The 14,461-nt window shown below is 37.1% G+C and overlaps 1 protein-coding gene across 1 annotated transcript in view; it reads left to right on the forward strand.

Annotated features, from left to right (window-relative positions):
• Positions 1–258: 258 nt before the first annotated feature.
• Positions 259–14,461, forward strand: part of LOC127446765 (3-hydroxyisobutyryl-CoA hydrolase, mitochondrial) — a 42,201-nt gene continuing 27,998 nt past the window's right edge. The window contains exons 1-6 of the mRNA XM_051707957.1: positions 259–399; positions 2,950–2,992; positions 3,137–3,268; positions 4,460–4,544; positions 4,829–4,909; positions 4,993–5,045. Of these exons, the coding sequence (XP_051563917.1) occupies positions 368–399; positions 2,950–2,992; positions 3,137–3,268; positions 4,460–4,544; positions 4,829–4,909; positions 4,993–5,045 (426 nt within the window). The 5' untranslated portion in view covers positions 259–367. The remainder of the gene's footprint in view (positions 400–2,949; positions 2,993–3,136; positions 3,269–4,459; positions 4,545–4,828; positions 4,910–4,992; positions 5,046–14,461) is intronic.

Below are 14,461 nucleotides of genomic sequence, written 5' to 3' on the forward strand. Positions count from 1 at the left end.
CGTACTTCCGGCGTCACTACAGTTGCCTAGCAACAATGGTATCGCTGTATTTAACGGTGTTTACTCTTTTTCCTAGTTATCGAATCCAGCCTTTTGAAGATAATTTTATACTTATACCTATAAATATTTAAAATGTGATACTATAAGGTTGACGTATCAAGAAAAGGAGCATAATTGTGCTGTTTTCCAATGGCAGGACGCGAATGAACCTGTAGGGAGCAGTATCGGGACTTTGTTGATGCTTCGCGGGACTGCCTCGATGGTGTCGTGCCATTATGCCGTCATGAAGGTAGCCCATTAAACAGTTGCAGAAGCGTCTTTCCTGCGTGTGTACCGTGATCCAGAAAATCAACTGAACTGTTTAGCCATGTCCTTAATAATCTTAACATCTGCACACAGGTAAGTCTTCCTGAAGTGTCACAGGTTTGTGGCATAATATAATGCAATGACTTTGTATCCGAGGTAAACTATTGCCTTCATTCTGTTATGCAGGGATTCTACAGAAAGTGTTAATAATGTAAATAGCAAAAGCAATCACCCACTTAGATGAATACATATATATCTTTTGCTACTTAGCAGATACAAGTTTATGGGATTTTTTTTTCGTCATAATTGGAGCATTGAAAACACATGAAAAAACATATTTTATGGCACCTGTAGAGGACATCAGGACACTATGCACAAAAGTGACGTTTTCCATTCATTACATTAGAAGTTTACAAAAGAGGATTTTATTGTGTTTTATTTTTGAATAAATGAACAGTGGTTTTAATTGCCAAATCTCATCTTCCACTAAAAAAGATCCACATTGTTTGTCAATTATGCTGTGAAAGATTAACCCTTGTGCGACCTTCGGGACATTGTTTTTATTTTTTTATTTTAGTTTTTTCGATCATTTTGGCTGTGTTAATGCCAACAGCATACATTTTGCAAAGGTGTGTATTTTTTGGGGAATTTTGATATTTCAACCTCAGTTCCTATAATACATCTATAATGCACTGTGTACACAAAATAGTTAAACTGTCCCCACTGAAACCCATTAAAACTGCAATATTTGATCCCAGTGCCATTAAAGCATAAAATCATGAATTCTATTATATTGTACTTTCATTCCGGAGCCCTGGCTTCAGAATTTACATTTTTAATATTTTCCACCAAAAACTGGCTAATCATTTTTCTCAAGTTTAGCCAGTGGAGCAAATGCATGCTTTTGTTCCCTATTTTCTGTTTGCTGTATTATAGAGCACTGTAGGCCAGTTGAATAAATGATGCAGCTAAAATTGTGTGGGTGTGTTGATATGGATGTCAGAGTGTAATTTGTGTGTGTGTGTGTGTGTGTATTAAAAAAACTAACAGTGGTATTATGTAAAGAAACTGGCATTTATGAATGAATGAATATTTGGTAGTTATGATCATGACTGTTGTTGATTAAAAAATCTTAAGTCAGTGAAAGTGGAAAATAATATTGATATATAATATTATGACAGTTTTTTGACACAGACTTTTTTGTCCTTTAAGGACCTCTGAGTAACTTTTTTTTTTTTTTTATTGACGTACAAGTGTGAAATAATGGCTCACTTATACTCATTCTTTATTAATATTTTTTGTCCACATTTTAGAATAATAGTAAAGTCATCAAAACTATGGAATAACATAAGTGTAACTATGGGAATTATGTTGTGACTAAACAAAATCCAAAATAAATCAAAACTGTGTTATATTTTAGCATTTTCAAAGTAGTCACCCTTTGCCTAGAGTTTGCAGAAATGTACTCTTGACATTTTCTCAACTTGAGGTATCATCCTGGGATGCTTTTTAAACAGTATTGAAGGAGTTCCCATCTATGCTGGGCACTTATTTTCTTTATTATTTGGTTCAAGTCAACCATTTCAAAAACTTTTTTTTTTTAAATAAAATGTTAATATATTTTCCTTCCTCATGATGCCATCTTTAACATACAGTGTATGTAATGAAATACATTTATATATTGGCACAATTATATTTTTGTCTACAAAACAAATTTCAAGCATTTAAGCATACATATTTAGATCAAATGGTTTTTAAGATCATGAGAAACATTTCAGTCAAGTGTTTCAAAACTTTTGAACGGCAGTATATATACTGTATGTACATACATATATACTGCCTTTCAAAAGTTTGGGGTGTATATACACTACCGGTCAAAACTTTTGAAATACTTGACTGAAATGTTTTGTCATGATCTTAAAAATCTTTTGATCTGAAGGCGTATGCTTAAATGTTTGAAATGAGTTTTGTAGACAAAAATATAATTGTGCCACCATATTAATTTTTTTCATTATAAAACTACAATTTTATAAAAAAATAAAAATAAAAAAAAAGTTTTTGAAATGGATGACTTGGACCAAATAATAAAGAAAAGTAGCCAATAAGTGCCCAACATAGATGGGAACTCCTTTAATACTATTTAAAAAGCATCCCAGGGTGATACCTCAAGAAGTTGAGAAAATGTCAAGAGTACATGTCTGCAAATTCTAGGCAAAGGTTGACTACTATGAAAATGCTAAAATATAACACAGTTTTGATTTATTTTGGATTTTGTTTAGTCACAACATAATTCCCATAGTTCCATTTATGTTATTCCATAGTTTTGATGACTTTACTATTATTCTAAAATGTGAAGAAACAAATTATAATAAAGAATAAAGAAAAGTTCAAAACGTTTGACCGGTTGTGTGTGTGTGTGGTTGTGTATAATATATATATATATATATATATATATATATATATATATATATATATATATAAATAATAATATTATTATTATTATTATTAATATCAGTATTTATAATATAAAAAGGTGGAATGTATAGTCAAAGAGAAACTGGCAAAAAAATTAAATAATTGCTAGATACCAGGAGGGTATTAACTTGATGTGACAGTAACTCTGATGTATTTATACCTGTATAGACTACGATCAATCTGTAGATTGCAGAGAATACAAGGACACATGGTAAGTCTGAACAAATAACCAATTTTTATATTAAATATTCACATATATTGGTGTTTTAAAATATGTTTTAGTATTATAATTTTATACCAATATTGCTTGTTTCTTTAATCAAAAATTGTTTTATTAAGTGTATGCCTTTTTCAGATGTCAAGTCAAACTGGGTCGGAAGTTCTGTTTGAGAAAGTGGGGCATGCTGGTGTCATCACACTAAACAGGCCCAAAGCTCTCAATGCTCTCAATCTCACAATGATCAGACACATTTACCCTCAGCTTAAGGTTCGGGAAATGTTTTACTGACTGGAAACATTCAACACAGTAAATCTTTTGAATTAACAGTCACCACTCATTAATATTAATGACCAGTCATTAACATTTATGAATTAGTTCTCACTTTTTTAAGGGGTTCATGGTAAACCTGGAAATATCATTTATTTTAAAAGGATAATTCCCCTGGAAAAGTCAAGGAAATAAGTAAAATCTTTAAGGGGTCATGACATGCCTTTTTTAAAATTATTTTCACTTGTTCCTTGAGGTTCACTTGTAATATCAGTGAAGTGTTTTTGCACAATAAGCAGTCATATATTTGCAAAACGTTATTCTTTTCCACTCTCATTCTGACCATCTGTCAGAAACATTCGGTTTTGGTGCTTCTTCTCCTTTAAGACTTGGCAGTATTCGCCCACTGATATGATTGTCTGTCTGCTCTTGACTGACCTGCGCACTCTTCCCATCTCCCTGCTCACCGCTACTGGGTGGGCTACTGAAGTGATCAGGTAAAATAGGCGTTGATGTGGTGTTGTGGAGGCAGTCAGATGCACAGTGTGACATCACAATTTGGAGAAAGTAGAGGACGAGTCGTTTTGGCAGCTTGCTTTCAACAAATACTCTTTTTGCAGTGAGGAGGATGTTTTGAGTTCTGATACTTACAGTTTTATAGTACAATGACCTCTTAAATGTCAAAATGTCAAGGAAAATGTGATTTCTCATGTCATGTCCCCTTTAAAAAGTTAAGTAAATTTCAATATTGAATAAAAAAAAAATTTTTTTTTTTTAGTTTTGCTCTGCTATAAGATATTTCATCTGCTTGACATTGTTTTTTGTGAGTGCTTGTATGGAGTAAAACTTGCCTGTAAGCCAGCGTTATTAACATAAATCTAAGGAAACATTTTGACATAAGGAAATATTTGTGCACTAAGTATAAATGTTCAAATCTGTTCATTCTAAAGACTGGCACCTGTCATTCAAATGGAAATCCACCCCAGAAATCTTGATTAAATTATTTCTTTAAAAAAAATACAATAAAAATCATGGAAATTCATTGAGTAAAAAGAGTGGGAATTTTGTGGTCCTTAAATTATCATCCACAATGCTGTGTTATGCAAACCCAGTCTAAAAATAAACTGTGATTTATAAGTCATCTAAAAGCTCAGTTCTGTTGACTAGTGTTAATTGCATGTTGTTTTATAGAAGTGGGACAACGACTCAGAAACAGATATAGTGATCATTAAAGGAGCTGGGGGGAAGGCATTCTGTGCTGGTGGGGATATCAGAGGTAATCGCTGCTTAGAGATAAACTTTTTTTTTTTTCATTAATTCTGACAACAACTCTTTACCTGTAATTTTAAAGTATTTAAGCTTGACTATTATTATGTTATGTTTTTTTTCTTTACAATGCCTTTGTTATGTAAAGCTTTTGAAGTATGATTGTGAATTAAATATAATACATTAATAAACCTGTCTTGCCTTGCCATAAATGGATACATGTATAATATAGTAAAACAGATAAACAAAACTGCAATTCACGCTGAATTAAAATATTACCATTGTTTTCCCTAGCTGTCACAGAGGCTGGAAAATCTGGAGATTCTCTTGCTCAAGACTTCTTCTTTGAAGAGTACATTTTGAACAACACTATTGGTATGTTTTCACAGTTTTGTTCCTAGTTTTAAGGTTTAATGAACACAATTTTGTATTTATTAATGTGTTGTTGTTTTTTTTAGGTACATGTCAGAAACCATATGTGGCCCTAATTGATGGAATTACAATGGGAGGAGTAAGTATTCATCTAAAATTGACACCACTAAAGTTGGCCACCAGATGGTGCTGTGTATCTTAATTTAGGGATTTAGGGCCAGAGGCGATGTGGACTAGCTTGTCTTGTGCTTACAAAATAAATATAAATGAGGACGAAGCGTTTATAACGGCTAAATATAAAATATTTGCTAATGATGATGATACATGTAGTTATTCCATTCTTGTCACCGTAGCATTGCCTTAATACATAATGTACAAAGGAATGGTTTATTGTTAGAATCTACCTTTATTATTTGTAAATGGATGCTTAAAAACACTACACCATTTAAGGACCTATTAGCTGAATGCCATTCTGAGCTACAAGCGAGCTGTGTCGCATTATGAGTCATAAACCCCCTTTTTTAATCCTCTTAATTTCCATCCTGCACTTATGTATTTTTTCCAGTAGGAGTCAGCAATGAGCTGCCCTTCCAACTAATCCTACAGTTTCTTATTTATCAGTTCTCAAGTGTCCTCTGATTGGTAGAATATGGATTTGTTGCTACTACTGTCTTGCTTTCAGTAAGATTTTATGTAATGTTAATGTTGCATACTACTCGGGCTTGATTATAATTAATCACAGTAGCGATATTAATGTGTATTTACAAGCTGCATATTCAGTAGGTTTTGTTCATTTGTATACTAAGAACATTCGTAATTACACTGTGACATGAATATTAATGTGAAGTGTGGCCTTGTTTTGTTTAGTTCGTTTCTATCTTGAGTCTTGCAATTCCCAGATCAGTTAAACTCTACATAAGCTTGTATCCTAAGAAACATATATCTTGATATATTTTAGCCTATTGATATTCAATATACTGTGTGTGTGTGTGTGTGTGTATCTATCTATATATCTATCTATCTATATAATATATATATATATATATATACACACACACACACACACACACACACTGGTGGCCAAAAGTTTGGAATAATTTACAGATTTTGCTGTTTTGGAAGGAAATCGGTACTTTAAATTCACCAAAGTGGCATTCAGCTGATCACAAAGTATAGTCAGGACATTACTGATGTAAAAAACAGCACCATCACTATTTGAAAAAAGTCATTTTTGATCAAATCTAGACAGGCCCCATTTCCAGCAGCCATCACTCCAACACCTTATCCTTGAGAAATTATGCTAAATTGCTAATTTGGTACTAGAAAATCACTTGCCATTATATCAAACACAGTTGAAGCTATTTGATTCGTTAAATGAAGCTTAATATTGTCTTTGTTTTTGAGTTGCCACAGTATGCAATAGACTGGCATGTCTTAAGGTCAATATTAGGTCAAAAATGGCAAAAAAGAAACAGCTTTCTCTAGAAACTCGTCAGTCAATCATTGTTTTGAGGAATGAAGGCTATACAATGCTTGAAATTGCCATAAAACTGAAGATTTCATACAAAGGTGTACACTACAGTCTTCAAAGACAAAGGACAACTGGCTCTAACAAGGACAGAAAGAGATGTGGAAGGCCCAGATGTACAACTAAACAAGAGGATAAGTACATCAGAGTCTCTAGTTTGAGAAATAGATGCTTCACATGTCCTCAGCTGACAGCTTCATTGAATTATACCCGCTCAACACCAGTTTCATGTAAAACAGTAAAGAGAAGACTCAGGGGTGCAGGCCTTATGGGAAGAATTGCAAAGAAAAGGCACTTTTGAAACAGAAAAACAAAAAGATAAGGTTTGAATGGGCAAAGAAACACAGACATTGGATAACAGATAATTGGAAAAGAGTGTTATGGATCTTCACCCCATTGAGCTTTTGTGGGATCAGCTAGACTGTAAGGTGTGTGAGAAGTGTCCGACAAGACAGCCACACCTATGGCAAGTGCTACAGGAAGTGTGGGGTGAAATGTCACCTGAGTATCTGGACAAACTGACAGCTAGAATGCCAAAGGATCTGCAAAGCTGTCATTGCTGCACATGGAGGATTTTTTGATGAGCACTCTTTGAAGTAGTTTAAGAAGTTCTGAAATTTTTTTCAAATTGTAATAGTAATTTTTCACGTTATTAATGTCCTGACTATACATTGTGATCAGTTGAATGCCACTTTGATGAATAAATGTACCAATTTCTTTCCATAAGAGTAAAATCTGTACATTATATCAAACTTTTGGCCGCGCGTGCGTGTGTGTGTCTCGATAATTATGTATTTGCTCTGAAATGTCAATTTTATTTATTATTTTTTTTTTTGTAATAGAAGTTACCATTTCATCCAGATGATGAAATTATTTAGCCAAGTAGATTCAATATTTTTAAGGCATGGAATAAAAATCTATTTATTAATTAAGGCATGTTTTTCACTAAATGAACAAAAGGGATAAGGAGATTTTATCACTTTCATTAATATGCACATTTATATTTATTTTTATAAAATGATACATTGTAACTTAAGAAAAAGCATTATTTACCTTCATATATATTTCCTAAAAAAAAAAAAAAAAAATTGTTAATGAACACAGTGTGCAAAAACTACTTCACTTATTTTTTGGAACCAAGTTGTATATTGCATAATACTAAATTATTACTGTGGGACCCAGTCAAGTGTACTATTATAATATAATACTGAATTATCATTATTATTTTGAGGATTCGTCCTGTTTACCTTACCTTCTCCTAGAGCTTTTGACACTGAAAGTGCATTATCAGTGTGTTTGACAGTTTACAATGTTCTGCATCTGGTGAAACGTTGTCATCATCTTTGCATTTGTAGACTTGTAAAATAACTTTTTTGCTTGAATCTTCGTTACTTTTCATGCATGTGAAAAACATGAGGCCACGAGCCCCGTACGTGCACAAAACAGCACATCTTATTCTGAAGCGCACACCGACTGTTTATCTGTCGTTAAACAAAGCCTATTGCACTTTACTAATCACATAGCTCGCCATTTTCGTTATTTTGAATATATGTGCAGATCTGAAGGATCTTGAAATTATGCTACTGATGTTCTTTATGAAACCTAATGGCCAAATCAAAAGCGCATTAAAATAATTGATAATCACAATATTTTTTAATTTTATATTACCGGCAAAATCATTGCAATTATATCGTGAATATTCGATATATCGCCCAGCCCTAGTGCTCAACCTTAGATGGGTTGTTGCTGTAGCGTGATATACTTTTGGAAAGTTGGCATGTGTATTGATGTGACATGCACTTAATTTTAAAACTATTTTAAACAGCATTTTGCTAATTCTTATATAAAATCATGATGCATGCACAAGTACCCAATACAGTTTTAAACACCAACTTTTATACAGGCATGACAGAGCAGTTTGAAATATTACTCTCTCTTCATAGTTTTATGCAGTTCTTGCAGTAGGAATGCACATGACAGCAATGGATCTGGAGCACCTCCAGATGTTTGATTGATCAGTGATTTTATGAAGGCCGAGGCGCTGCTTCAGAAAGTGTTTCAGCGGAGGAAGGGTTAAAGACTAGGATGGCCACCCAGAGTTGAGTTCAATGAGGCTGTGCTAGCCTGAGATGTCTCTTAGGTCTAGAAATAGATTTTTCCATATACCGAGTTGTGTAATGTCAGCATAGCTACATAATTGTAAATTATGTCATTACAGTGCTTGCAAGGCAACACTGTATTGATATTAATCAAACACTGTATTTATTTCTTCCTTTCGTCGTCTTCTGCTTCATCCTCTTCTCTTCATCCTTTAATCTTCCTCTGCTGCTTCATATCTTCTTCCTCTCTTCTGCTGCTTTTTCTCAACTTCTTCCTCTGCTTCCTCTTCTTCTTCTCCTCCTTCCTCTCTTTCTTCCTGTTCTTCCGCTGCTTATTCCCCTGCTTTTCCTCTTATTCCTCTGCTTCTTCCTCTCCTCGTCCTCTTTTTTTCAGCTTCTTCCTCTCTTCTTCCTCTTCTTCCTTTCCTTTGCTGCTTTTTCCTCTGCTATTTCCTCTACTTCTCCTCCTTATTCTCTTCCTCTTCTTCCTCTTCTTCTTCCTCTGCTTCTTCCTGTTCTTCCATTGCTCATTTCTCTGCTTCTTCCTCAGTTCCTCCTCTTCTTCCTCTGCTTCTTTCTGCTTCTTCCTCTCTTCTTCTGCCTCTTCCTCTCTTCTGCTCCTTTTTCCTCTTCTTCCTTTTCTTCTTGCTCTGCTTTTTCCTCCTCCTCTTCCTGTTCTTCCACTGCTTATTCCTCTGCTTCTTCCTCTTCTTCTTCTGCATCATCTTCTCATCCTCTGTTTCTTTTCTTCTTCCTCTTCTATTTCATCCTCTTTCTTCCTGTTCTTCCACTGCTTCTTCCTCAGCATCTTCTTCTCTTCCTCTGTTTCTTCTCTTTGTCCTCTGCTTCTTCCTTTTCTTCTATTTCTTCCTCTTTCTTCCTGTTCTTCCACTGCTTATTTCTCTGCTTCTTCCTCTTCATCCTCTCCTATTCCTTGCTTTTTCCTCTTCTTCCACGCTTCTTCCTCTCTTCTTCCTCCAACGCTTTTTCCTCTGCTTCTTCCTCTGCTTTTCTTCTCCTTCCTTTTCTTTTTCTTCTGCTTTTTCCTCTTCTTCTCCTTGCTCTCTTCCTCTTCTTCTCTTCCTCTTCTTCCTTTGCTGCTTCTTGCTCTGCTTTTTCCTTTTCTTCCTCTTTTTCCTCTTCTTCTCCTTCCGAGTCCTGTTCTTCTGCTGCTTATTACTCTGCTTCTTCCTCTTCTTCCTCTGCTGCTTCATCCTCAGCTTTTTCCTCTTCTTCCTTTTCTTCCGCTGCTTATTCCTCTGCTTCTTCTCTTCTACTTCCTCTCTTCTTCCTCTGCTTCTTCCTCTCTTCTGCCTTTTTCTCCTCTGTTTCTTCCTCTGCTTCTTCTGCTTTTCCTCTTCTTCCTTTTCTTCTTCCTCTGCTTCTTCCTCTCTTTCTGTTCTTCCACTGCTTAATCCTCTGCTTCTTCCTCTTCATACTCTGCTTCTTTTCTTCTCCTTCCTCTGCCTTCTCCTCCTCCCTGTTCTTTCGCTGCTTATTCCTCTGCTTCTTCTCTTCTTCTTCCTCCTCTCTTCTTTTTCCTCTCTTCTGCACTCCATTCACTCCCATTCAAACACATCCGTATGTGGGATACCGGAAATGCAAGTTCATGTGAAAAAAAATTGCACTGTGCTGAGGAGGAAGGTTCAAGTTTGGTGGACTCTGAACTGTGAATCCAGTTGACGAGAGGACCTGTGAACAATTGAAGATTAAAATATCACATGCTGCTGGGCTCCAGACTGCGACTAAAATGGAACCAAAATAATAATTGCGACAATAATTTAACATCTAGTTGCCATTGGCGACAGTCGGGTTGTGTGCGTTCACATGCGGTTTCGTCAGATATCATCTTGTAAGTTATTGAATATATCTTTAGAGCGAGCACAACCAGTGTGTCGTGCCGCTTGTCACCCATTCTGTTTCTGACGAGCTCACTGCACCGCACACAACAACCAGCCCAGCACGAGAGTGTCATGAACAAATGACTCTTTTGAACCGGGTCTTTTTCATCAATCACCCGAAAAGAACTGAGGGTTTGAACTCAGGAGCTCAGGTTAGCATTTTGAATCAGATTCACTTTCTCCATCCATCATTGTTCTCACATCTGGGAGCGCAGACATTTCGAAATAAGATTACCAAGTGTATTTCGGGCATCTTTATAATTAAAAGTCCCATATTGTGTACCACTTTTTTTCTTCTTCTGGTAATTTTTGATTGGAATTGGAGTTGCACAATAAACTGCATGTGGAATTTCTTTCAATTTGCACTCTTGTAGTCTCTGTGTCTGGGCCATCCTGTATACGTAAAGAAAGACTAAGGCAATATTTAAAAACAAATTAAATATATATATATATCATCCTGACGTGGAGCTGACGTAGACGGCCCTGGATCCGCCTTCCCAGCCAGTGCATTGCACATCTCACATCTAACAACTTTCTCGCAGGACCCATCCACACATATTCCTTTTAATAGAGTTTCAAATTTTGGCCAGTTAGTCCCCAGAATTAGTGGATGGGTGAGCCTCCACGCTATGCTTTTGCCCCCGAAATGTAATAATGACTGGCGGTCTGATTACAGCCAGTATCCAGCAAGGCTTGATATGTACTTCCCCTGATACTCACAGGTAGCTCCAGCTTGATCGGGAGCAGCCCGCGGAGTGTCGGGGACCTGGACCAATGTTCCCACCTTCATCACGGTGCATTGGTCCCAGAAATGCCCGGGTTCCCCGTGACTCCAGCTGGCCGGCCCAGGCGTTACACCTCACTTGCAACAGCGGGTTCAACCACTTGAGGGGGAGAGCGAAGAGACATCGGGGTCACTGGCAGCAGGGAAACCCCCCGGTAACAGGGAGCCTTTCCTCACCTCCAGGGTAGCGGGACAGGCTGCTTGACAGGGACAGAGTGAGAGAGAAGAGCAGGGGAAAAACAAGAGGGAGGGGAGAGAAAGTGGGGGGCTCCGCCCTCGGATACGCCGACAGATTGTCCTCAGCCAGTTGGACGGCTTCCTCCAGTGACACCGGGCGGTGGCACTGGACCCACTCCTTCCAGCAGATGACGGACCAGCTGTTCCAGCACCACGAGATCAATGACTCTCTCTGCGTTGTGGTCCTCAGCCAGCAGCCGCGCATATCCATTTTCATCGAACGGAAGTGCTGTTCGGGGCTACAACCGACCCGCTGCAAGATGGACTTCCTCAGTTTGTTGTATACCAGGATACTCGCCGTTGTTGTGCTCGAGATATCGGTCGTCCTCTCAAAGAGGTCTAGAAATGCTTCCGGATCATCTTCTGCCCCCATTTTCTTGAGGGCGACCGGAGGTATGGGGGCTGCTGGGGTCGTGGCCGGGGCTTTCACCTGGTGCAGTAAGCTCCGGATCACCTGCCAGTCCTCTGCTTGAGCCCGGAGCACCTCCTGGAATTGCCGATCCTGGTCTTGGCACAGCTCAAGCAGAGCCTGATGTTGAGTGGTGCATACTGGCGAGGGACTTGATGACTTCCACCAACGGTGAGGACTACATGTCGACATATGTTTCCTCCAAGGTCCCGGGTTTCGGCACCTGTGTAATGGGGTTCATTTGTGGAGACAAGTAGGAAATGGGAAATGTGACTTCAACTCAGACAGATAATCTTTTAGTTCCTTAATTCATTAATTTTAAATGGAACACAGTAAGGGCATGTGTGTGCTAGCTCTCTCTCCCAGTCTCTAGCGTGGTTGCTCCTTACATCGCTCTCCCTATTGCTCATTGCAATCAGAAACAGGTGTTAGAAATATTGTGCTCAGGTGTGTGCACCCTTACCATCTCCACACCACCCCTTTTGGGTGCTTTCACAAAAGCACTTAGTGTTCACCTGGGTTGGTTTGACATCAAAGTTTGGTTTGTTTGGATGATGTGAAAGCTGTTTTCTGAACTCGAGTCCACTTGAAAAGGTGATCTGGGGTACAGTTCATGTGGAACTCTGGTGAAGTCGTCCTACATTGAGGAAGTCAACTGCCGTTGATACCGTATAACTTGTGCCTTGGCATGGTCCCGATCACAGTTATTATGGTATAATGCATTTCTCATACCTGCTTCAAATAAATTGCCTTTAAAGAACAGCTCACATCTTCACATCATTGTACACTCAATGCATCCGCAGCAGACAAACGCAAAGGTCCTTCTCTACAATTACATTTTGGGTGTAAATCCAAAGAGACAAACATCTATACTTCAATTAACACAGTGAAGTTCATATAGAGACTTTCTGGAGGGCCTGACTTAAGTTTGAGAACCCCTGCTCTAACCTATTAACATGGGTGCTGAAATAAATACACTCTTCTCACTCTCTGCTCATGCACTGCTCCATGCTTGCGATGTGAAAAAGGCCTTAGTGTAACTAAAACTTTAACACTGTTCTTCTACCAAATATAGTTTTAGCTACAACTCTACTTGTGAATTCCCCTCATACTTCGTCAACAGCAGTCTTTTATAATCACTATTTAGAGATGTATGAAAGACATAATAATAGTCTCGTCAAAATAAGTGATAGTATAATAAATGATTTTCCTTAGTGATCCACCTGAATCTCTGTTTATGGAAGACTTTAAGTCATGGAAAAAATATGTAAAAAATCACTCACAAGGGGTGTAACCTCATACCACAAGCCTGCAGTGTATCAGTTGGAGGCCCAGGATGATCTATGAGCATGTCTTTGATCTCACTCACTAGCCTGTCAGAGTGCGGCCACGACCACACCTTTAATACTTTTTTATTTGTCGTTATCTGATTTTCCTGGGCATTTTTTTTTTTTCTGCATATTTCCAGTTGTTCCATATTTCCACTTGTAAGAAGGTTGTCTTCTTAGCTGATGGAATGATAAAGCTTTGTACAAACTCTAATGCATGCTGTCATTTTAAGCAAAAGGTGGATAGACCAAATATTAAAAAGTTCTGGAATTCATTACATTTTTTTCCAGAGTATATATGTATGTATATCACTCAAATTGTAATACTGATAATGTAATTTTGTAATGACATTTTTTTATTAAATTACAAAAATGGAAAATGTAAGCATTTTCACTGGTGGTGTCAGACTTTTGGACGCCATTGTAATTGTGCTCTAATTAAGTTATCCAGTTTGCTCTGTGTGTGTGTCTATGTGTAGGCCTCTGGCACTGCTGTATGTGGAAAACTGGATATGATGCTATCCTCTAATGCTTCTTTTTTTAAATAAATTATAAAAAGAAAATCTACTCCACTCTCAGCAACACTGCAGCTTTTAATTTTTTATTCTTTATATTAAGCCAGGAGATTAATCTATAATGTTTAGATCCCTATTGGTCAAATTAGTTTTCATTCAGAGTACACCAGATTTAAACTTTGTTACTCAGGGAAAAGCAAAACTTCTATATCAACATTTCTCAAATGCTAAAAACCTACTTTCCACCTGAGGCTGCATATGTCTTATATATAGCCTAGTATATTTGGCTGTTGATATTGCAATTTTAAGTTATTATTATTTATAGAACTTTATCACCGCTTACCTTTATAGATATTGTATTTTAAGTATGGGAAACTTTGCCAGGTACCTGATAAACCTGTTTGCCTTACTTTGTTCTATTTGTGATTAAACCTTTGATGGACTGTTTGGAGAGCTATTCCAGGCTGATAACTACCAGAATAAAGATGTCTTTAAACATTTTTATCAAAATGGATGTTCTGCTGTTTTTAAAAGTTAATGTTTTCCATCCTGCAGAAGATTCTTAAATTTATAAGCTGGCTGCAGTGTCTGCAAGTTTTCTGTCAGGTTCCAGACAAACATTTTTAAAAATATGAGAGTTTCCAATGATTCTAGATGAGTGATTCGATGCCCCTACAGCATGTGTTTCCCGTTTGACTCAGAAGACAAATATGTTATCAAATGAAAAAATGCCTTTACATAAGAATTATTCACA

The sequence above is a fragment of the Myxocyprinus asiaticus genome, chromosome 10, assembly GCF_019703515.2.
Source record: "Myxocyprinus asiaticus isolate MX2 ecotype Aquarium Trade chromosome 10, UBuf_Myxa_2, whole genome shotgun sequence".
Classification (NCBI taxonomy): Eukaryota; Metazoa; Chordata; class Actinopteri; order Cypriniformes; family Catostomidae; genus Myxocyprinus; species Myxocyprinus asiaticus.